Source organism: Triturus cristatus, chromosome 3_2, assembly GCF_964204655.1.
Source record: "Triturus cristatus chromosome 3_2, aTriCri1.1, whole genome shotgun sequence".
NCBI lineage: Eukaryota > Metazoa > Chordata > Amphibia > Caudata > Salamandridae > Triturus > Triturus cristatus.
Genome location: NC_140584.1, coordinates 616,475,761 through 616,501,737, shown reverse-complemented (window position 1 = coordinate 616,501,737; position 25,977 = coordinate 616,475,761). Strand labels below are relative to the sequence as shown.

Below are 25,977 nucleotides of genomic sequence, written 5' to 3'. Positions count from 1 at the left end.
CTCCCGTTTAATTTGGTCATTTAATCCATTGATGTTTCAGTAGATTGTGGACAGGATTAGGACGATCAAGCCCTGCCAAGATATGAATGTGTAATGATAATGCATAGTACTGTGCGGCCAGAAAAAACAAATAATAAACTGAAATCCTGAGGAACTTTGAACTCCCTCACCTAACTCGCCCCACCCCACACTTTCAACCCAGAAGCATCTTCGGCCCATATAAATCTATAAAACAATCTAACAAAAGATGAGTAGGAAGGATAAGGTACTTAAAGCTGCATAGGACGCTGAGCCCTACTTGCAACCAATTGGAGAGGAAGAGAAGAAAGGGGGGTGGGGGTTCACATCTCTCAGACACCAATCCCTCCATCATCTACGGATAATGGTAGAGAAACAAGATAGAGCCTGCGACAATGTAGATTGAGTCACCTGCAGTTATGTTTTGTAATGTACCCCAATATAGACCTGGGTAGTCACCTAACCTTTCACCTACATTTCCCAACCATTGTACTACATAATGGCTTTTGGTATTGACCTTTTACCAAGTTAAGTTGCTGCATAAATGACATGTGGTTTTCTCAGAACACTAGCCTAATTTATGTTGCATGAGGATTCTCAGAATCGCATCAAGATTACCATCTTCTGCATGATAACTATGTATAAGGATCATCCCTTCCGTCATCCTCACCGACATGACACAGCAAGGTAGAACCCCTGAGTGTACCTTTTGGGTATATTTACACCATAGCTTTGCACACAGACACTGCAGCATGCCGTAGTCTGACATCTCCTGTGGGGTGTCCATCTCGAGACCAAGACAGGGCCCTTCATTCTCTCACACCAGGTAATGGGGTTGGCTTCATCCAAGGGGGATTCTTGGCTCTACACCTACATACATGCCAGGTACATCTAGTTAAGGTTGCATCATAGGAGTACGCATTATTGTCATGTATTTATATGCTTGCATATATTGTTTTAGCACTATGGTAGAAATCTACCATCCATTTACTCTATTGGTGCTTATAATCATTTATATCTGTTTCTGTCTTATAGTTGTTACAGCACACCTGTTTTACACTAGAATGACGCTGGTTCAATAAATGCTTATTGAAAAACATCCCCACCGTTTATTCTGTGTATCTCTCTGAGACAAAGTGAGCACGAGTGCCTGAGCAAAAAGTACTGTTTCCATGATCCCTGATGGGACAGGGTTGTCATGTTCAATAGCTGCTAGGAACTATTCTTTCCTTGGTAAGAGGAGTTTACAGTGGCACTGTGAACTAGCTGGTATACAGGCGAACATACCCGGTGGGGGTGTCTAGAATTAGTCTGGACACCAATTCCACAGTGCGTTGTCCAAACGTGCAGATCCTATATAGATTAATTGGAACTACAAGACACTGCAAAGGAGTGTGGCGTGGACATGCCTCCCTCAAAGACAGACTGGCAAGGCAGCAATGCTATTCAGTGCCGGCACAGAGGGAGTGAGGAGGGGAACAGTGAGATACAAGTCTGGGCTCCCCACTGCATTACACGAGGGAAGCCAAGAACACAATGTGATTTCTGTCACTTATCAGGAGGACACATTTGAGTTCTTCGGTGCATTAAGTGCAGTCATCAAGTTCACAGACATCACCTCCTGCAATGTGTTTTGTAAGCAGTGTTTAATTTGAATTTGCTTGCAGACAAGAAAATAGGAAAAAAATGCCTTGGTTAAGCAATACTTTAAATTTCTTTTCCTGCTAAACCAGGTTTCTGGAAGCGCTGTGATTATGAATTTAATGAAGAAGATGCCCATTATGACAACCTCAGGTTACAGGCAAGTTAATTTTCTTCGCTAGGAAATGTCCCATCTCTGAAAAGAGGGTTTTAGAAGGGAAAAAGCGGATGCCCTGGAAGTGTTGTCAATATTTGTAATGGCTTTAAAATAACAGTTGTGGAGGTTTGTGTAAATCTTGCAAACACAATTGCTCCTTGACTTGCTGCTGTACCTGGAGATCTTTTCACACAGAGCGCAAGACTGAGCCAGCAACAGGATTCATTGATGGTGATCTGATTGAGAGTTTCCTGGATATCAGCAGGCCGAAAATGCAAGAAGTTGTTGCTAACTTACAGGTGAGACAGCAGGCCAAAGGTAAAAAGATATTTCCTTGATTGAACAAACCTTGTTTTGAACAGTCTGAATCGAGAAATACTCTTGTGATTAGAGTATCGAGGATTATCTTAAGTGAGAGGTAGGTTCACAGTGAAGACATTGCTTTCTTCCCAAACCAAAGCTCGGAAGCCCTATTCAAAGATAAGAAATCTCGTACAAGAAACCCTTTCCGGGGCTTGGGCCATTATCTACATTCACTAGAACAGGTTCATGGTGAAGGAAAGAAAATATGACCCTGAGTTCCTAAATTCAAGCAGAGAACTGCCTTTGTGCCAAGTATGAACATGATACAATGGTGGCTTTGCTTGAATGAGCTCAAACGAGCACACAGCAGTATAGAGTCACATACTCTGCTTATTCCTTAGTAGTCAAATGTTTCTCTCAGCAGTGTTGCTAATCAGGCCTTAGTGATGTTACCATTGTCTCCAAAACCATCAACTGTCACTACGTTAAGCCTTTTATCTTGATCATTGTTTTCTTACACTATGGGTGTATTTTGCTAGTAAACAACCATACCTGATAGAGACTTCTAGTCGTAGATTCCTTACCCTAGAATATTACCCAGGAGTCAGACAAACTCTTGGTGAGGAGTACCCCTGTGTACCGGTAGGTGGCGTCGTTCAGCTCTGTGTGGTGTCGTCCGCACCGGAAGTGACATGCGCAGTGCCTGTATAGGTGCCATCCCAGCGCGCTGACGTCATTTCTTTTCTTTCTACACCAGTCAGTGCAGATTCGGATAAGAGCTACCCACAGTCACTTTTTGACTGACCTTTTTTCAACTTTTTGTCTAAGATTTATTTTTAAAATTTCTCCTGGTGTGCAGGCTGTCCACCAGAAAAGCAGGTTTTAGGCCATGTGGCATCTGTCATCGGCAGATGTCATGACGCACCAACATTTGGTTTGTCTCTGGTATCTTGAGCAAGACCACGACGCCAGGACATGCTTGGACTGCTGTGCCATGCACCATAAGGTGCTGAAGGAGTTCTCCCTCAAGCTCCTTGCACCCGATGTCGATGGACTCTGCAATGCTCCAGCTGTCCGTCGCGAGGAAGGAATCAAGATCATTCATGTAGTCGTACCCAGTACTCCAAGTAATTGGGCAGGTCCCACACAAAGAAAAAGTCGAAGAGGCTATTGACTTCACTGCCCAAGCCTTCGGACAAGTCAGCACTTGAGGCCTAGCTCTGTGGTGGCGCCTGCGCCTGGGCCATCTCTGCACCTCCCTGAATTTCCAGGAGCTGGAGCGACCTCGGCCCAACTTAAGGAATTTTGCTAGGCTGTGCACCTGATTTTTAGGTGCACCAACCCCATTGCAACGTCCTTTGGCCCCACAGGTCTGGGTGGGGCTCCTACTGGTCTACCACCAGCAAGTTCGCTCTCGGCACCAGTCGGGCTCCAAGGATCCATTGATGAATCTGGAGCAGCGCAGGCCGATCAACTTTGACTTTCCCCGGTTTTCGCTCAGGTGCCAATACCACCAACACCCAGCGGTGGTGCAACCCCATCATTCCTCACTCCGATACGGAGCCAGGTGGGCGTTGTCCAACACTGGCAGCGACCGGGGACAGACTAGCCAGTGCCTTATTCAAATGACAGGCGTGGATTGGTTGATGAGTGGGAGGGTGTAAGAAAGGGGCTCTGTATATACTGCATCAAAGTAAGGTTCAGTGTGTGCAGAGTCCAACAGTTCCCAGAGGTTTGGCAGAGGTTAAAGTTGGATATAACCTTACTCTCTAAAGTGGTAGCTTGGTCGAACAGTAAGGCAGGATCAGAGGACAGTGTGAAGCATTTGTTGTTTACAATCAGTCAGCAAATGGTCTCACACACTCAAAATCTGAACTCTAGGCCAATTGGTTTGTATGTAAAAATATATTGTTTTATTTTAGAACCACAAGTAGGTATAAAAATACTTTCTCAGAATGAGATGCTATAGTTGGATGCTTTCAATAAGCAATAGACTTTTCAATGCAATAGATAGTTGTTGCAATATGCAACACAATCCTAACACAATAATAACTTTGAGCTCAATGGGAATTTTAAGTAAATGCAATATAAATTACTTTACGTATGTTTTTCTTACTCAGGGCTTGATCCTGGATTCAGCCCTGGTGCATCTCCTGTAAACAGTTGAAAGAAATCGTTTATAGTAAAGAGGCGATTTTTAAGGAATATTTGTAAGTTGCAAACATCGACAGAAGAATTTTTGGTGAAAACCAGGCAAAGTTATCCTATGGGGGAAAAATAGGTCATCTGAAAATCAGTTGTAATTACTTTTTAGGGCCAGTGCTGGGCACCAAGATCCAGCACTGGGATCTCTCCTAGTAACAGATGAGTAATTTCGTTTTAGTGTGAATATTTTAAAGTTTCAAAACTCGACACTTGGAAGAACTTCCAAGTGAAAACCAGTCAATGTTACCCTATGGAAAAAATGTGAGTTATCGGCTTTCAGGTAAGAACTCGACTGGCAGAGTTAAGGTTCTGGGGCAAGACTTGGGGGTCTCCCAGGTTCAGGTAGGTACAGTAGTTACACCCTCAGGGGCACAGGGGCAGCCGGGTGCAGAGAGAGTAGGCCCAATGTTAGCCTATGGCGGGCAGGGGTCCTTTGGTTGGTGGCTGCTAGCAGGCATGCAACGCGGCTGTGAGAGTGGAGCTCCTGGTCACTTACAGAGGGCAGGCGGGGAAGTAGAATAGAACAGATGCTGCACTTCCAGGGGCACTCGGGCGGCTGGGTACAGTGTGCTTTTAGGCCTTCGGGTGCCCAATGGATTTCAATGGGAAAGCTGCGAGACGAACAAAGGCTGCAGGCACGGGGACGGAGATTCTTCAGGTGCGACCACCACTTCGAGGGATAAGTTGGGAAGCTGTAGGTTAGGTAGGCACCTAGGAGTTGGGCACAGGGGGCCGCAGGGCGCCGGGGTGTCTTTTGCGTCGGCAAATCTTACGCTCTGCTGATCGCTGTTGGGAGTGGGGGGGGTCCCTGGAGTTGAGGCTGCAGGCGTCGTCAGGAGCGTCGAGGAGAGTCCTTGGGTGCTAGATTCTTGGTCACAGTCACCTGGGGGACGTCCTCGTGGTCTTTGTTCACTCAGGCACCGGCCGGTCTCGGCGTGTGCCCAGTGTGCTGGATTCGCGGTTCCTGCCTGGCTCCAGGGGTTGTTGCTGTTTGAGCAGAACCACTGCTTGTGGGAGTCCCAGTCTTTAGATGAGCAAGGCAATCGGGTCCTCCGGGGTTTTTGAGGTTACTGACCTCTGGAGACGCCGGGGTGTAGCAGGAGGAGGTTCAAGGGTTGACAGGCCGGTAGGGCTGGGGCCAAGTCAGTTGGTGTTGTCCTCTTGTTAGGAGCTGCACGGCAGGTCTTTCTTCTTGTTCTTCTTTGTATTTTCGGAATCGGGATCTGAGGAAGGAAGGTTCAGGGTGCCTCTAAATACTAAATGTAGGGGCGTTACAGGTAGGGAAAGGTCTGAGACCAATGGGGCCCTTTCCTGGGGTGAGTACACCCCCTATCCTGCCACTCTCCAGTGGGAGGGGGGCAGGAGCCTAGTCCTGATTGGGTAGGGCTCCCCATCCTCAAGATGGCGAGAGCCCGGAGTTGTGCTTCACCTTGCCTCCCCCACCTGAGGGGTGGGGTTGGCAGAGGCTGGCACACCCCCTTTCCTCACTTGGGTTTTCCCGACAGTCTTCCCGCCAGAGTGGGGGTCAGAACCGGTGGGGACCAGTTGCTGAGTACAGCAAGTGTTCTGGAGAGGCCCACAAAGGCGGCGTGCCTTTGAAGCTTACCCTGCCCATCCTGGGGGAGGAGGCCTAGCACCTCGCCCCAGGATGTGCATTGTTGCATGCCCACGAGAGCGGGTGGCTCTCTACCCAGGGGTCCAGCAACATGTCTGCTGGGTGGCAGCCTCTCAGTCAGGACGTGGGTTGTAGGTTAGTTTCAGGGGGCAACTCTAAGTTGCCCTCTGTCGTGCATTTTTACATTAAATCCCACACTGGCATCAGTGTGGATTTAATGTGCTGAGAAGTTTGATACCAAACTTCAGTCTTCAGTGTAGTCATCATGGTGCTGTGGAGTTCGTGAGGACGACTTTCTAGCACCATATACTCTTAATGGCAGCACTGCACTTACAGTGCCCAGGAATGGACCTGGGCACTGTAGGGGTACATGGTTCATGCACCTGTACCCACACCACTGGAATAGGGCACCCAGCTAGAGGGGTGACTGAGGTATGCCAGGGCAGTGTGTTGTGGGCATGGCACACATGGATGTGTGCCATGTCGTCTTTGTTTTGTTCTGTACCAAGACACTCAGCCTGCAAAGGCAGTGTGTGTGTGTCAGGGTACAGGGCCTCTAAGGGTGGCACAATAAGTGCTGCAGCCCTTAGGGGCCTTCTCTGGTCACAGTGCCCTGGGTACCATTTCCCAGGGGCTGACATGTGGCCAGAGATGCCAATTGGGTTTTAGGGAAGGAACACATGCCCTGGGCACCTGATTGGCAGGAGCCCAGGGCACACTCCGTCAAAGTACATCAGCAATTCAACAAAAAGTTGGGGCATACCATGCAAGAAAGATGGCACTTTCTCACAGAGGGGTCTGCAGACCTTTATGGATAATGGATGTTAGAACGTCCCAAGCACATCTGGTATGATGATCTGGCAGATGGCAGTCGTCTGGACACCTCCCCAGGCACAGGCCGTGCCGTGGCTACGGATGACAGTTCTTTATTTGCAATGGTGGTGTAAAGGTTGGCTGATGCCCTGGACATTACGATACCCTCAGTGGCATTCAACACACGTCTTGAGGTGCTGAGAGGATCCCCCACCGATACATTACTCCCATTCAGTGAAGTTCTTACCGATATCCTACTCAGAGCATGATCTAAGCACTGCACAGGTGCTCCTGTGCATAGGACAATTGCCCGCCACCTTCCCCCCCATGGGACCCAAGTTTCTTCACCCAGCACCACACCCTGCTTAGTGGTCCAGGCCTCCACTCCAAAGTCAACCCTGGTGTATTCCCTGACACTCCCCCGGAAAAGAAATCCAAAAGGCTGGATACATTTGGGAAGAGGATGTCTTCTTCTGCCAGCCTGGCACTGCTGTCCGTAAACACTGCGTGCCTCTTGGGCCAATGCGAGCTGGGACTCTGCTGCGCACGTGCTGCCCATGGTCTCGGAGGAGGTAAGGGCGATACTCGCTCAAACAATTGCTGATGGGAGAGATGCAGCCAAGTTCACCATAAGATGTGGGCTGGACACAATGGACTCTCTGGGCAGATCGATTTTATCATCGATGGCCCTTAGGTGCCATGCCTGGTTGAGAACTTCTGACTTTTTCAGGGGATGTCCACGCTTCACTTATGGACATGCTCTTTGATGGCTCTCATTTGTTCGGAGAGTAGGCAGACTCTGCGCTAAAGTTCTTTCAGGACAGCAGGGCTACGGCCATGTCCTTGGGCCTTTCCATGGCCCCTCACCAACCCCAGTGCTGACCCTTTTGTGGCCATGGAAGTGGCTTTCAACCAAATCTCTACATACCTAGCAACCAGGATCAGGAAACCATGTAATCTTTTAGTGGCCGAGAACGCGGTTCCCAATTACCACATGGAACAGGTAGCCAGAAGTCGGGAAACCTTGTAATCTTTTAGTGGCCGAGAACGCGGTTCCCAATTACCACTTGGGACAGGTAGCCGGAAGTTGAGCCATGCCAGCCCTTCGCCCCCCACTACCATCACAAAAAGCCTCCAAACCCCTTAAGTTTGCAAAAAAAGCGGTTTGTTCCCGAGCAATAAAGAAAGTACTGTCCAGTATGAAAAACAACAATAATCTTAAGAACAAGATCCAATCCATATGTATGAGGATTCATCTTCTTTATTGTTTGTTGTCCTGATCACATGTTCTACAAAGTCAGACCAAGGATATGTGCAGCCAACAAGTGTTTCGTCTTGGGGCAAATAACCCCCACGACTTCCTCAGGGCATACATTTTTAAAGTTCAATCATATGTATAACGAGTACAATGGAAGGATCAATCAGTGTTTAAAAAGTTGCAGGGCAGTGTCAGAAGCCTCAATTCTGACTCCGACAGTGTGGTCCATATAGAGTTTAGTTTCATACGACAATAGATATTCTGTAAAAAGGAGAGTACTCCGTGAATTATCTGGGGACCGATTTCTTTTTTTTTTTTTTTTTACTTACATCGGACCCCAGATAATAAACGGAGTACTCTCCTTTTTACAGAATATCTATTGTCGTATGAAACTAAACTCTATATGGACCACACTGTCGGAGTCAGAATTGAGGCTTCTGACACTGCCCTGCAACATTTTAAACACTGATTGATCCTTCCATCGTACTCGTTATACATATGATTGAACTTTAAAAATGTATGCCCTGAGGAAGTCCGTGGGGGTTATTTGCCCCAAGACGAAACACGTGTTGGCTGCACATATCCTTGGTCTGACTTTGTAGAACATGTGATCAGGACGACGGAAACAATAAAGAAAACGAATCCTCATACATATGGATTGGATCTTGTTCTTAAGATTATTGTCGTTTTTCATACTGGACAGTACTTTCTTTATTGCTCGGGAACAAACCGCTTTTTTGTACATATTTATCGTCGATTACCCTGTGTAATTGAGGATTTTGGGATTCGAAGTGGCTGTTTCCCGTTGTTCCCTTGAGCACCTTTCTCATTGTTATTCACTTGCTGTGTACTTTTCTTTGATTATGCGCAAATTACAACCTAGCCACAGTTCGAGAATTCAGTACCCTTAAGTTTGCCCTCAGGCCATCATGGGCATCCAGTGGTGGGGTGGGGTGGGGGGGGGGGGGAGGATACTCTTTCGGCACAATTAGAGGTCAATAACATCCAACGTTGGTTTTTGCAGCTTGTCCAAAGGGGCTACTCCCCTACCCGTGCCACCGACTTATGACAAGCTGACGAAAAAAAACCTCTCCTTGCTCCGTCGGGAAGTGTTAGCTCTTTTGGGCAAGAGAGCTGTAGGGAAGGTGCCAACATCAGAAGTAGGTTGTGGTTGCTATTCCTGCTACTTTCATGTACCCAAGAAGGACCGAGGCCTTTGTTATATTCTAGACCTGCATCTTCTCAATCTCTTCCTGCAAAAGGAGAAATTCAAGAAGCTCATGCTTGCGCAAGTCCTGTCTGACCGAGAAAATGGCTGATATCACTTTGATTTGCTTGCCGCATATTTTCACATCCCTGTCCTGTCTGCTCAAAGGCGTTACTTGCGGTACATGGTTGGCCAAGGTCACTTTCAGCTTTTTGTGCTCCCCTTTGGCCTTGCCAGCTCCCCTCTGGTGTTTATGAAAGTGATGGCAGCGGTTGTAGCTCACCTTCGGAGGTTAGGGATACCAGTCTTCCCCCTACTTCAACGATTGAAAGCAGGCTCACCACAGGCAGTTGTCTCCCACCTCCAGTCTACAGCGAACCTTCTGAATTTGCTAGGGTTCATTATCAGCGAGCCGAAGTCCCGCCTGACTTCCTCTCAGGTGCTCCCTTTCATCTGAGCTGTTCTGAACACTGCAGTTTTGCACCAATCCTCCCGAGCTGTGAGTCCAGGATATTCAGGCTATGATACTGATGTTTCAGCCTCTATCCTGGATTTCAATGAGATGGACGATGAGGCTGCTTGGCTTCTGCATCCTACTATGACCATTGGCATATGTGGTATCTGCAGTGGGACCTGAAGTTCCAATGGGCGCAGTATCAGGGGAGTCTCTCTGACATGGTTCAAATCAGAAATGGCTCAGTGGCAGACCCCTCTTCCTTCTCCAACCAGAGCTGACTGTAGTGACTCATGTGTCACTCCTGGGCTGGGACAGCTATATGGGAGAGGTGGAGATCAGAGGACTCTAGTCTCCAGTGCCATCCGCACTTCACATCAATCTATTGGAGCTTCGAGCAATCCGGTTGGCATTGAAGGCATTTCTCCCTTTGATCAGGCAAAGGCTGGTTCAAGTGTTCAGGGACCACACCACCGCCATGTGGTATTGCAACAGACAGGGTGGGGTGAGGTCATGGACTCTTTGTCAAGTGGAACTGCGCCTCTGGACATTGCTGGAATGTTAGGGCATATCCCTGTTGGTTCGACACCTGGCGGGTTCTCTGGACTCCAGAATGGACAAACTCAGCTGTCAATGCTTAGCAGATCTTAAAAGGCGTCTCAATCTAGAGGTGGCGCAAGGTCTTTTCCAAGTGTGAGAAGTACCTTCGTTAGATCTGCTTGACTCCCTCTAGAACGTGCTATGCCAGCAGTTTTGCACACTGGTGTTTCCAATGCTGTGCTCATTCGGAGACTCATTTCATCTCGAGTGGAGCTCCAGCCTCTTTTAAGCCTTTCCGCCAATACCACTACTGCCCAGAGTTCTGAAAAAGATCAGTAACAACTGTGCCCAACTCATTCTTGTGGCTCCCAGATTGGACATGGAAAGTATGGGTCCTGAGCTGTTGAGGGTGAGCACTGGTTCTTCAATTAGACTGCCTCTTTGGGAGGATCTTATGTCGCATGGCAGGGTTCTGCACCCGAACCTGACAACGCTTTGCCTTCATGCATGGAGATTGAGCGCCAACAGTTGACAGCATTTGACTTTCTGGCAGCAAGGCTGCAATGTTCTCCTGGCAGTCAGGTGTCCCTCCACCAAGATGGTATGCGCCTGCCATTGGAGCAAGTTCATGGCATGGTGTACAGATGGACGTTGACCCTCTATCTGCAGCCCTTTACCAGGTTCATTTGTTTATTATCCTAGCCCAGCAGGGCTCTGCTTTAGGCACGTTAAAAGGTTATCTTTCTGCCATTGTGGTATTTCTGCCGTTGCCAGATCCATCATACCTTTTCAAATCCTCCTATTGTACATAGGTTTCTGAAAGGTCTCCAAGCTTCTCACCGTAAAAAACGGCCTTCCTCGTGACATCATCTGCCCCGAGAATCTGTGAGTTGCATGCACATCCTCCCTAACTCAACATCTATCCAGACAAGCTGGTCCTTCGGACTAGATCATCTTCTTTACCGAAGTGGAAACTCCCTTTCACGTAGGCCAGTCCATTACTCTGCCTATCTTTTATGCTCCACCTCACCCCTCTTAAGAGGAGATACTCCATCAGCTAGTCCCAAAAAGAGCATTGTCATTCTGTATTGGCCACACAAGAATTCTGAGTGAACAATCAACTCTTTGTTGTGTACGTCACAGAAAAAGGTGGTGCAGAAACTGACCATCTCGTAATGGATAGTGTTCTGCACCAAGATCTGTTAAGCATTGGCCAAAAAGCAACCTCCTCAAGGCTTGCAAGCTCATTCTACCAGAGCCAAGGCTGTAATCACTGTGAAGTAGGCTTCCCTGCACACATTTATCCAGCACTACTGTCTGGACAGTCAAGTCCGGCATGATGATCCTACAGGACATCTTAGTTTAATCCATATTGCAGGCCTCACCTCCAGGGAGGGGGAAGTATTGCTTGGGTATCTATTATAAGGTAAAGAATCTGTTGCTACAAGTCTCTATCAGATGAACAAGTTACTTATCTTCGGTCACGCCTTATCGGATAGACTCTAGCTGCAGCTTTCTTACTGAACCAACGTATTTTGGCCGATCTGCGATTTCAAAGTTGAGGGCTGTTCCCCTATTAACGGCCCTAGATGAACACACCTGTGTTTCTCGTGGCTCTGCACTTCCGGCTTGGAAAGTCACGAAGAGAAATGGACGTCGGCGTGCTGGGGTGGCACCTATAAAGGCACCACGCATGTCACTTCTGGTGCTGATGATGACGCCTGTGGGATATTCTAAGCTAAGAAATCTGCAGCTAGATAGATTCTCTACCAGATAAGGCATTACTAAAGGTAAGTAACTTGTTCAGCAATGGTGGTCACATCTGCTCAAGCTTTTGTCCTCTTTTCCCTTTTCTTCCTCTTAAAGAGATTGACTCCATCAAGCCTGCTCATGAACCTGTGCATCTTTGTATCAAATATTCTTTCCTGTCTGGGAGGGCTCTCTGGTGATGCTTTTTCTGGTTGAAGCACAATTCCAGGATTCCATGAATAGAAAACAAGGCAGTTACTCCATCTTTTCTCAGTCTCCTTTTCTTGGAAACCAGTTTTTCTCACTGCAGTCAGTTATACTTGTAGTCCTTAGTTAAACTCCTCCAGAGAATTTACCCCTAATCCTTCCATTCCGATGCAGTGGAAGAGAAAGTGACTGGGAGTTAAGAGCATAGGGAATGAAGCCTTGATGTGGCCGCAAATGTGCACTGGCATATCTGGTAAAATAAATTAATTGCTGTGTAAACAAATGTTCATTCTTCCCACCTATGTTACAAACAACTTGCAAGACTAGAAGAATCAACAAGTGATTAGAAGAATAACCACCACCAAAGAGAGTAGCTTATACTTTTTTTTATTTTATTTTTCAAATGTATATCCCTTCCAGCTGATTGCTCATTCTGGACTGTTCTAAGCCAGCCTCGGATCCATGATGTCCTTGGGGGTGATGAAAGAGTGGACAAGTTTCATCAATGACTTGAAGTTGTTTCCCAAGTCTCACAGCTGCTTTAATCAATAGTCTTATGTGTTGAAGTGATATGGCTACGCAGTGAAAGGTTTTCACTTTTATGGAGATGTCCTAGTCTGGTGTCTTCGTAGTCTAGTATCTTCGGGCATCAGGAAGTTTCCTAGCTTTCAGCTACAGGTCCACTTTCTTTGTCTTTTCTTGCCTAGTATGTAAGTATGATGTGGCATTGTGGAACTTTAAACCGTTTGCATCTTAAAACTATTTGCAAGAGCGAGATCAAATCATTCATTGTCTACTGAAAGAAAACAGCATTTAAATCAAATGGAGACTCACTCCCCGAAGAGAAGCTGCTTTTTCTGGTCTCCCCCTTCCCCCAATGCACTGCAACATCGAAACGTGTTCTTTGTTGTTGCTAGGACACCACCAACATATGAAAAGGGCCAGAGAAGAACATTCTGATGCATCTGTATCAGAACCTCAACACATCCTGAAAAAACTCCGCACTCTTCAAGTTTATTGCCCTACTTACCCTTTCCTCTATTGAGTATATAAATCACTTTCAGGAGAGCAGAATTTTCCATGTAATTTTGAAAACTCAGTTTCTCTGCCAGTTTCTCCTCATTTGTGGTTCTAAGTCCCGAATTGTCCTACCTCCACTCAGGATACCAACCAATTTATTATATATATATATATATATATATATATATATATATATATATATATATATATATATATATATATTCTGCTCCAAAGGTTGTCCACCTGGTGAGCAGCACTCGATCAGCAGCTTTGTTTGATAGGCATGGACGAGGATCCGCTTGTAGGAGACGCTCCGTAGTGGAATTGCCTGACGCGTTTCGAAGCTCCATATGCTTCTCTTCAGAGGCTTTAACGGAGACGGTGTGTGCAAGCGCTGAACCTACTTCGCCATTTTCATATTGCACTCCCACCAATGGGAAGCTCGAATGAGACTGTGCATTGTGGGAAATATGGTCCGGATAGCACACAAATCTTGTCCTGTATGGACCCTGCAAGTGGACTCGTCCTCAATCCTGTTTGCCGATGCTGGCCCACATTACTGACATGATGGTTACCATGTCAGGTGGCCCCCGTAACGTTGCGGGGTGGTGCAAGCTCCGCGGCAGGACGGCCGCGTGTTATATTCTGCTCCAAAGGTTGTCCACCTGGTGAGCAGCACTCGATCAGCAGCTTTGTTTATGATAGGCATGGACGAGGATCCGCTTGTAGGAGACGCTCCGTAGTGGAATTGCCTGACGCGTTTCGAAGCTCCATATGCTTCTCTTCAGAGGCTTTAACGGAGACGGTGTGTGCAAGCGCTGAACCTACTTCGCCATTTTCATATTGCACTCCCACCAATGGGAAGCTCGAATGAGACTGTGCATTGTGGGAAATATGGTCCGGATAGCACACAAATCTTGTCCTGTATGGACCCTGCAAGTGGACTCGTCCTCAATCCTGTTTGCCGATGCTGGCCCACATTACTGACATGATGGTTACCATGTCAGGTGGCCCCCGTAACGTTGCGGGGTGGTGCAAGCTCCGCGGCAGGACGGCCGCGTGTTATATTCTGCTCCAAAGGTTGTCCACCTGGTGAGCAGCACTCGATCAGCAGCTTTGTTTATGATAGGCATGGACGAGGATCCGCTTGTAGGAGACGCTCCGTAGTGGAATTGCCTGACGCGTTTCGAAGCTCCATATGCTTCTCTTCAGAGGCTTTAACGGAGACGGTGTGTGCAAGCGCTGAACCTACTTCGCCATTTTCATATTGCACTCCCACCAATGGGAAGCTCGAATGAGACTGTGCATTGTGGGAAATATGGACCGGATAGCACACAAATCTTGTCCTGTATGGACCCTGCAAGTGGACTCGTCAATCCTGTTTGCTGCTGCTGGCCCACATTACTGACATGATGGTTACCATGTCAGGTGGCCCCCGTAACGTTGCGGGGTGGTGCAAGCTCCGCGGCAGGACGGCCGCGTGTTATATTCTGCTCCAAAGGTTGTCCACCTGGTGAGCAGCACTCGATCAGCAGCTTTGTTTATGATAGGCATGGACGAGGATCCGCTTGTAGGAGACGCTCCGTAGTGGAATTGCCTGACGCGTTTCGAAGCTCCATATGCTTCTCTTCAGAGGCTTTAACGGAGACGGTGTGTGCAAGCGCTGAACCTACTTCGCCATTTTCATATTGCACTCCCACCAATGGGAAGCTCGAATGAGACTGTGCATTGTGGGAAATATGGTCCGGATAGCACACAAATCTTGTCCTGTATGGACCCTTGAAGTGGACTCGTCCTCAATCCTGTTTGCCGCTGCTGGCCCACATTACTGACATGATGGTTACCATGTCAGGTGGCCCCCGTAACGTTGCGGGGTGGTGCAAGCTCCGCGGCAGGACGGCCGCGTGTTATATTCTGCTCCAAAGGTTGTCCACCTGGTGAGCAGCACTCGATCAGCAGCTTTGTTTATGATAGGCATGGACGAGGATCCGCTTGTAGGAGACGCTCCGTAGTGGAATTGCCTGACGCGTTTCGAAGCTCCATATGCTTCTCTTCAGAGGCTTTAACGGAGACGGTGTGTGCAAGCGCTGAACCTACTTCGCCATTTTCATATTGCACTCCCACCAATGGGAAGCTCGAATGAGACTGTGCATTGTGGGAAATATGGTCCGGATAGCACACAAATCTTGTCCTGTATGGACCCTGCAAGTGGACTCGTCCTCAATCCTGTTTGCCGCTGCTGGCCCACATTACTGACATGATGGTTACCATGTCAGGTGGCCCCCGTAACGTTGCTGCTCACCTGGTGGACAACCTTTGGAGCAGAATGGAACACGCGGCTGTCCTGCCGCGGAGCTTGCACCACCCCGTAATGTTACGGGGGCCACCTGACATGGTAACCATCATGTCAGTAATGTGGGCCAGCAGCGGCAAACAGGATTGAGGACAAGTCCACTTGCATGGTCCATACAGGACAAGATTTGTGTGCTATCCGGACCATATTTCTCACAATGCACAGTCTCATTCGAGCTTCCCATTGGTGGGAGTGCAATATGAAAATGGCGAAGTAGGTTCAGCGCTTGCACATACCGTCTCCGTTAAAGCCTCTGAAGAGAAGCATATGGAGCTTCGAAACGCGTCGGGCAATTCCACTACGGAGCGGCTTCTACAAGCGGATCCTCGTCCATGCCTATCATAAACAAAGCTGCTGATCGAGTGCTGCTCACCTGGTGGACAACCTTTGGAGCAGAATATATATATATATATATATATATATATATATATATATATATATATATTCAACACGGTTCCTCCTGGGCCACCGAACCTCAGCGGGTGCATCCGTAAAACGGGGGTGGGACCCGTTTGTTTAATGTCAAAGAACGTTCGGTGCACTCACAGGGTTTGTCGTAGGCTTACGTCACCCGCAGACGCGTTTCTGACTTCTGCCTTCTTCAGTGCGGAAAGCCTCAATTCTTGGAGAATTAGTGACATTCAAACCAACCTGAAATCTAATAGGTGGTACTTTAGCCAATGGGAGAGCTGTATTCCTCAAAGGCCGGCAGTGGGGCGTTCGTTACGATGCTTTGTTATTCGAGCATTGATGCTCCATTCCGTATTTTCAGATTGCCATATTCCACCACCTCCAATCATAGCCACTGTGTTCCTATGCCCCTCGCCTGCCGCTGGATGATATGTTCGATTACCCTGTGGGTGTCCCTCTTATGGTAGAGCACCCTGGCTTTGTATAAGCCACGGCCATCATGGGTCGACAGGGTCCGTCAGCGGCGGTTCTGGTAGCCCCATATTAAATTATCAGCACAGTTCCACCTGGGCCACCGAACCTCGGCGGGTGCATCCGTAAAACGGGGGTCGGACCCGTTTGTTTAATGTCAAAGAACGTTCGGTGCACTCACGGGGTTTGTCGTAGGCTTACATCATCCGCAGATGCGTTTCTGGCTTCTGCCTTATTCAGTGCGGAAAGCCTCAATTCCTGGAGCATTAGTGACATTCAAACCAACCTGAAATCTAATAGGTGGTACTTAAGCCAATGGGAGAGCTGTATTCCTCAAAGGCCGGCAGTGGGGTGTTCGTTACGATGCGTTGTTATTCGAGCCTTGATACTCCAACCATGGTTGAATGTCACTAATGCTCCAGGAATTGAGGCTTTCCGCACTGAAGGCAGAAGCCAGAAACGCGTCTGCGGATAATGTAAGCCTACGACAATCCCCGTGAGTGCACCGAACGTTCTTTGACATTAAACAAACTAGTCCCACCCCAGTTTTACGAAAGCACCCGCCGAGGTTCGGTGGCCCAGGTGGAACTGTGTTGATAATTTAATATGGGGCTACCAGAACCGCCGCTGACGGACCCTGTCGACCCATGATGGCCGTGGCTCATACAAAGCCAGGGTGCTCTACCATAAGAGGGACACCCACAGGGTAATCGAACATATCATCCAGCGGCAGGCGAGGGGCATAGGAGCACAGTGGCTATGATTGGAGGTGGTGGAATATGGCAATCTGAAAGTACGAAATGGAGCATCAAGGCTCGAATAACAACGCATCGTAACGAACGCCCCACTGCCGGCCTTTGAGGAATACAGCTCTCCCATTGGCTAAAGTACCACCTATTAGATTTCAGGTTGGTTTGAATGTCACTAATGCTCCAGGAATTGAGGCTTTCCGCACTGAAGAAGGCAGAAGCCAGAAACGCGTCGGATGATGTAAGCCTACGACAAACCCCGTGAGTGCACCGAACGTTCTTTGACATATATATATAAAGTATCCTTAAGTAGAGGAAACTGTCTGCAGTGTAGTAACAGGCTGAACGTGGCCACATTCCATTTGAAAAAGAAGCCCATTAAGGAAAACAGTCACTACATGAACAAAACCACAACTAGAAATCTTTCACAAACCTTTTTTTGTTTTTAGAAGGAAAAGAAAGGAAACAATGGGCATTGTTAGATAGGCTGCCATTGACACGAGTAAAAACACACTGTTCCTTTTAAGGGTCTTAACCTTTCGCCCCATCATGTCACACAGGTAACAGGTGTGTTTTCCAGCACCTCAAACCAGGATCCTAGAGCAATGAGCTCTGCATGTTTTACCTTACAAAAAGGCAATCATTTGACATCCTATAGGCTGAGTGTAATCTAGTAATTTTCTGCCAGAAGACCTTCACTCTTTGTGAAATGCCCTGCCTGCGGCAAAAAGAAGGCCCAGTCAGACCCCATGAAATGTGTATAGTGTGCCTGCCAAAGATCATCAAATTGAACGACAGGCAAAAGATTAGGCTGCTGCGTGGAGACCTGAGTTTGAGGACAGGTACAGGTACAATAGTGACATGCTCATTGTCGATAGCTGGAAGGCCTCCTAGAAAGTTGTCTTCATAGTGTCATCCGATCTCTACGCATGCTGCAATGTCAAATTCCATAAGGCTGTCGACGTTGAGTACCTATTTGAAATAACGGCCCAGAGGCAATTCGCAGTAAACTCCACCTTCGATGGTAGGGACTTTTGGCATCTCACCTTCAGGATAGGCAACTCCGAGAAAATAGTCTGTCTTCTGAGCTGTTTCACCACTTGAGGAAGAGGAGGATGTCTAACACCTTCGATTCAAAGTACTCAAGAAAATCCTCCCATTCAAGAGCAGCGACTGTAGTAGTCAACCTACCTTCCACCTAGTCACCTTGAAGATCAGTCTCGTCTTTTCACCAGCAACTCTGAAGCCTCCAATGCTTTTATCTACCGAAGTCTCTGGTAATGCCCTAAGCATTACCACACTATGCTCCTTATAAAACTTCAGAACAGAGAAGCATGCACAAAAGGAAAGGGTACCGTTCTAGTAGTCATTCTAGGGGATGATCACGTTCTCACTCCAGGAGCTCCAGGCATTCCAGGAGGAGGTCTCGCACTCAGCATGATTCAAACAAATGCTTTCCTTCCTAGTCGTCATTGTCCGACTTCTCATTCATCAGGGAATATTCTCCCACCTTCTCCACAACCTCATGTCTCCCATGTGGATGACATAACTTTTGAGATTCTGGTTGGAGGGGCAGCAAAACTAAACATTCCAACGCCCGTCACCACAAGATCAGCATTTGAGATTCATTTTAAGTCCTGCATCACAGATTATCTGCCTTCAGTACCCGGTCTTCTGGAGCCTGTAATGCTGTTATTTCTGACTCTAACATCTGTAAAGTCTGATCCATCCGTGCTACAGAAAAATATAAGCCTCCAGACCAAGATCCTTTTTTTCCTCAGGACAGATCCCCTTCAGGATTCAGTCATTGACATGGTACTATTTCATGACTAGAATCCATCCAGTTATTTTGGCCTGAGACAGAAATTAACCTACTAAGAATGATTTGTGACTAATTTTAGGCTGCTAAACATCTTCAAACACTATTTCGTACCAAAAATTGTGCAGAAACCATATCCAAATGTTTACATTTTTATCAAACCATAACCCTTAGTTTACAACCAATTAAGTCAAATTTGATTGTTTAACTTCGGAAGCCCCGTGGGCAGTACTAATTATCTATTCAGTTGCAAAGATGTGTTGGCTTTTCTGTTTTGGATATAAATACTATTTTGTGGACAACAGTTACCCAACTGGAAGAAACTCTTTATTTACAAATCCTAAAGAAAGTTTTTGTAATGAACATTTGATTGTGTCAAAGTATCTAATATTTTAAACAACTGAGTGATTTGCCTTTCAGACCCCCACCTTGTCTTTAATATTTCAAATTAAGCAGTGATAGAGAAGACACATATCTACTTGTAGGACTATTTCAGAGAGCCATTCATCTGTGTTTGGATTCAAGATATTCTGCACACTATCAACCAGTTTCCCGTTCATTTTCTGCAGTCAGCCTGATCAATCCTGAGGTTGCTTGGGTTGATGGCTTTGTGCATCTTTCTGAACCCTCACACACACCTGCACATGTGAGGGTTCAGAAAGTGCAGTGGCATCCGAGAAACATGTGGAACAGATTTATGGAAGCCTTTAGGACAAACTCTTCAACCATACAGATTCAACAACTTCAGTGGTGGACGTAGCCAGAGGTATTACCCTTTATCCGTCTGTACTCTGCACCACAGTTCAGTATAGTTCTGATGCGATTCTCCTAGGACAAGGGGGCCAATCGAGGGGATAGATCGTTGAAAGGTCTCAGAGGTCCATGGAAGACATTGCTGAATTGTAGCCTTTAAGTTCTCGTAGCTGGGGCCAAAGTATTGAAATGCTTTCTCACACTTGCCTGAGCAGCTCAGGTTTAGATTTTCACTGACAAAATTGCTATGGAGGTCTACATCAACACAATAGGAGATCAAAAAGCAAAACAATTCTGCACAAACGCTCTTTAATCTGTCACATTCAACTTGGAGACAAAATAATTGGCCTATCAGAAGCTTGTCTAGTGGGGGCTTATAATCTGAAAGTGGATTGTTTAGCAGGTGCTGCGCAAAAATAGATCTCCATTAGCAGAGGTTCACACCATAATTATTTTCCGTTTGACTTTGGAGGTGGATCTCAAATCTTAACAGAAAGCGTAACCCATTTTGACAGCTTCCTCAGGCCCTCGGATTAAGGGATGCCTTATTAGTAGACTTGATGTTTCATTTTCATTACACCTTCCAACCATTTACCCTGATATAGAGGGCAATGAAGAAAAATTAAAAATAGAGCAACATTCAGCATAAGTTATCACCATAAACCCAGACTAAGTTTATGGTACCTAAACCTTCTGAACTCATCCTGGAGCCCATGTTGTTCAAGGATTACCCGTTAGTCCAAAACTCAAGGGCAGCTTGCATCCAAATGTGAAGATCCTATACTTGCCTGAAAATTTACCAAAAATCTTGAGACTGGTTTTCCCTCTGCCTGTCTTATGTTTTAGATGTGTGCCCAGTAGTTGTAGCACCATCAGCCAAGACTGTGTATTCTAGCAGATTAAGGTTTTTTTCCTCGTTTCTCTAACCATCAGCATTCTATCCCCCCCCTTTCATTATACCCCAATGGTACTTGAATTTAATTCTCACCTTTTTTTAATGTGTTCTCCTTTTGAGCCGATGCACAGCTACCCTCTGTGGCTCCTACCTCTGAAAACTCTTCCTTGTGGCGATAACATCTGCCAGGAGGGTTAGCTAGTTGCAAATGTTTTCAGTTAACCCTCCCTACACTTGATTCTCCCTAGACAAGCTGGTTCTTCGAACTAGAGCATCCTTTTTTGCCAAAGTTGTTCACACCTTTTCACAAGGACCAAAACATCATCCTGCCTACCTTGTTTCCCCTATTTCATCTACAGAGGAGGAGAGATTCCACTGCCTCGATTAAAATAAATTTAAAAAAGAGCGTTATTGTTCTATGTTGATCGTGCCAAAGAATTCTGGTTGGACGATCAACTCTTTGTTACTTCTGCAGGGGCAAAGAAATGGAAGGCAATTCAGAAGCGAACCATCTCTCGATGGATCATCCTCTATATTAAGATCTGCTCGATACATTTGTGTAATAAGATGACAGTCCCTCACTACCACCTGCTAGGCCAATTACCCGATCCGGCCGAGAAATGTAAATAAACAATTTGGTTGCAGGGAGCAATGTATTCACTTGATATCACATTCATTAAATAACCTTGAGGTGAAATATGAGAAGTTATTCATTTATTCTTAAAATGTCATAAAAACACAATTTCAATAAATAGCTGCTACTTCAAGGCTGAAATCAGAAAAAAGTGTTGTACAGGACACTATTACCCGTCTCAATAAATACTCCATCTTAATTCCTTATGCTATTCCTTCACATAATCATTACAAATCACATACCATGCTTATTAATCTGTTTATAAGAAGATAAAATGACATATCTAATTCTATATGCTCAGCAATGTTCTGTATCGAGTACATGTACATAAGTGGATATCAACAAAACTTAAATTCCATCCATAACTTTGTGAATTCCCCAGTTAAGTATATATTTCCTGAACATCTTATATTTCCTTAGCAAATTCCTGATACTAAAAGCGCACCGTTTGAAATCTCTTCCAATCAGATTTCAAGTACTATATTGCCAGCGTTATTCTTTTCGAGCTACCTCTGACCTGCCTCTGAAAAATTAATATGAAATCACATTTTCTAAATTACTGATTGTGGTTTTTTAAAAGTTACTTCTGACATCGATAAACATAAGTTCAAGCTTTGTGTGTTCTGAACATTTCTTCTTTTAACATAGCTGTACACATCCCCTGACGTGATATCTAATCTTACCAATAACAACGTGCTTCTACAACTCTTTTCGAGATAAATATTAATTCTTCTCCAATTTTTGCAGCTACCAGTTTACTCGTTCCAGCATTGCTAAAGCAAAAATAACACAAAAGAGAAAAAGCCAGTGCCATGTCTACACCAATACACAAATCCACTCATTGATAACGCTTCTTCGTAATCCTTTTAAAGCTACACCATCAACATAGATAATAAACTAACCTGCTGACACTTGTGTGATTTTTTTTCTAAAACGACATCCTGCAGCCAATATTACTGGAAGCGTCTATCTCCTAATAGGTTTCCCATTTCAGAGGCATACCTAACAAAAATAAAACAAAAAAGCAAATACTAAGACAACATCTAGGTACCCCTGCATGTTTCCTTTTAAGTGCCAATAAAAGTATTCATAAATTGAACCAGTAAACTCTATGTTCGAGGCATATGAGCTGCAAATTACACACTATGCATAGATCGCCATCTGGTGTTGGGTCCGAATGTTTGCACTTGTTTTTGTCTTGGAAAGTCTTTGGAAGTCACAAGGCATGCGACTCCTCCTTTGGATTATAGTGCGCATGGGCATCTGCTCCATCCTCAGATTGTTCTTTTCCGCCATCAGGCTCGGATGTGTTCTCGCGTTCCAGTTCGGAACGGTTTTCTCTTTCGGCGCGCAATCCTTCCCTTCTCGACGGTGTTGTTTTGATCGCGTATTTCTAATCCACGCGACCCTTTAACTTCGAAGTCTTCGATTCCGGTCGTCGACGAAGGCCTTCGGGCCTACCTGGGCCTCATCTCTGGCTCATGTAAAAGACGCCATTAAGAAAGTGTCCTCGATGTGGGTCGAAATTTCCCCACACCGACCTACATGAGGTGTGCAACCTCTGCCTCTCACCGTAGAACGAGGCCAGAGACTGTCCAGCTTGCGCCTCCTTCCGCTCCAAGAAGAAGATCCGGGACTGACGAGCTAGAAGAACAATGGCGTGCTCTTCATCTTTGATCCCCGATGACATCTTCCAAGAGGGCGTCGATGTTCCGGAGCAAGGTCGGGTCGAAGAAGCCATCATCGGCGCCTCTGAAGCATTTGATTCCAACGTCGAAGACCTCACTCCAGCTCAAAGGGCCGTGAGTACAGACGTCGACCACGACCCAAACCCCCACTCGACACTATCAAAAAAGGCTTCGGTAACACCTTCACCTTCGGGCCCAGGTGCACATCGATACACTGCTTCCCATGCCCCGCCTTTGGGCCTGGTAAAGAAGCCTCTTAAGCCTTTAGGTGACTCGGGCTCGAGTCAACCTACCCTTCGTGCCGACAAACATATTCAGGCACCGAAGAAGAAGACGTCCTTGTCCTCATCCACGCCGACCGCTGCTTCGACATCAAAGCACTCGGCGTCGAAGGCTAGCACTGGTTCCTCGGCACCGACAACACCTAAGGAGCCAACTAGAAAGCGCCCACCAAAAGGCACCGATTCTTCGAAGCCAAAGTCCTCGGAACCGAAAAAACAACCACAGGTTCCATCGGACAAAGACACTACAAAACTACACGGTTCCAAACCTAGAACCGCTACCGAGTCGACGCCGAAAAAGCTTACGGCACCGAGGCCCTCGACTCCGAAGGATCTGCCTCCCACAGAGGAACTGTTTTGTCCAGATCCTACTCAAGACTCTTGTGAAGGATCCCAAGACTGGTCATTTAATGCTTAGCATCAAGAAAAGACACCTAGAAAAGTCAGCGCCTGCACCACCACCAAAAAAGAGAGACTTTGCTACCTCTCCATTAAGGATCCCTTCTCCTCTTCCCCCACCACACCGCTCTCCTACATCATCACCTACCCCAGTAGATGATGATGATAACACCTCAGATGATGGCGGGGGAGGTGCAGAGGATCAACCCCTTGGGGACCCTACCCCTACTTGCTCCCCGGAGCCCTGGGATGATTACAGTGTCCCAGACGTCCCTTACACCCCACAAGATGACATCTATCCCTCCAGAGGACAATATTGTCTTCAACCAGCTCCTTCACAGAGCTGCCCGATACCACGGGGTTGCCCTTCATACAGACCCAGTAGAGGAAGATTTTCTCATGGACACTTTCGATAACACACAAAGGTCCACCTCTATTTTGCCCATGCTTAAAGGGGTCATTAAGCATGCACCAGAGATCTTTAAAGACCCAGTCATTAAATTAAATTAAAACTCCAGGACGCCTCTGGCAAACGCACAGCGTCACAGGCAGCAAACGTTTGGCGCATTGCTAATACCCAAGCGCTGTTAGCCAGGTATGACATGGCACATTATGATGAGCTTGAGTCCATAATGCAGCACCTCCCTGACGGGTATAAAAACAGGGCCAATTAACTCCTACAAGAGGGTAAAACCATCACTAACGCCTCCATCCGTTGTACCCTAGATGTAGCAGACACCGCCTCAAGGGCAATAAACACCAGTGTCCTTTTGCGCAGGCATGCCTGGTTACGCATCTCAGGTTTTAAACCCGAAGTCCAGAGTTCTATACTCAATCAGCCTTTTGATGAGCAACTCCTATTTGGCCCCAATGTGGATGTATCACTTGAGAAAATGAAAAAGAATACAGACACGGACAAATCTATGGGAGCCTTGCAATCGCATGCTCCCAGAAGGTCTTTTCGTCGCTCATCATTCAGAAGCACCCATAGAGGCTACTCCTCTGATAGCCTCTCCACCTCTTACAATGCTCCCACCCAATCCACCTTTACTAGAGGTTACCAAAGGGATGGTTACAGGGGAAACAACAGCAAAGGCAGAGGCAAAAACAACTTCTCCCGCTCTGCCTCCACCCCCACCCCATGACTTCCCTCCACTTCCCCCAGACCATTCCACTCCAGTTGGGGGAAGACTCCACCAATTCCTCCCTGCCTGGGCAAACATCACTTCAGACAGGTGGGTGCCCCAAGCAATTCAATCAGGCTACTGTCTCGAACTAATATCTACCCCCCCCCCCCCCCAACCATACCACCCAAACACCGTCCAATGTCACAAGAACATCTGTTACTACTTATGCAGGAGGTAATCGCCCTCCTACAAAAAAGTGCAATAGAACCAGTTCCCCTGCACCAACAAAAAAAAGGGAGTTTACTCCCTCTATTTTCTCATACCAAAGAAGGACGGATCTCTAAGGCCTATTTTAGACCTCAGACCCCTAAACCTATACATACACTCAGAACATTTCCACATGGTCACACTTCAGCAGGTCCTCCCTCTGATTTCCCAGGGCGACTTCCTTGCTACTCTAGACTTCAAGGACGCCTATTTCCACATTCCCATTCACAGTGCTCACAGAAAATATCTCAGATTTGTAGTGGACGGTCAGCACTATCAATTCAAAGTACTCCCATTCGGAGTCACCACAGCACCAAGAGTGTTTACCAAGTGCCTAGCGGTGGTGGCAGCACACCTAAGAAGACAACACATCCATGTCTTCCCATATCTAGACGACTGGCTCATAAAAGCCAGCTCATACAATCAGTGTGTACAACACACTCACACCACTATTCAACAACTTCACAACCTGGGATTCACAATAAACCACGTCAAGTCCCAGCTGAAACCGTCTTGACACACAATACCTCGGTGCCACAATAGACACCTCAAGGGCACTAGCCTATCCCAGTCCCGCCAGGATAGCGAGCATACAAGCTCTTCTCACCAGATTCCAACCGCAACACTCTTCCAGCTCGAGTGTTCATGCAACTCCTAGGGATGATGGCCTCTTGCATATTCATAGTGCCTCATGCAAGACTCCAGATGCGTCCTCTCCCAAGAGTGCTTAGCACGCCAATGGAACCAGGCTCAAGGTCAGCTAACAGATCTGGTGTTGGTAGACGGTCGTACCCGTCGCTCTCTGCAGTGGTGGAACACCAAGAATCTTTCTAAAGGGCGACCGTTCCTCGAGCCAGTTCCTCAAATAGTCATGACAGCGGACACATCGCTCTCCGGCTGGGGAGCTCACCTACTTCATCACACCATGCAGGGCAGGTGGACA

At 46.8% G+C, this 25,977-nt stretch overlaps 1 protein-coding gene across 1 annotated transcript in view; it reads left to right on the top strand.

The window, feature by feature from the left end:
• DDB1 (damage specific DNA binding protein 1) overlaps positions 1–25,977 on the top strand; it is a 990,203-nt gene that overhangs the window by 936,363 nt on the left and 27,863 nt on the right. Inside the window, exon 26 of the mRNA XM_085648506.1 lies at positions 1,992–2,115. Within this exon, the coding sequence (XP_085504632.1) occupies positions 1,992–2,115 (124 nt within the window). The remainder of the gene's footprint in view (positions 1–1,991; positions 2,116–25,977) is intronic.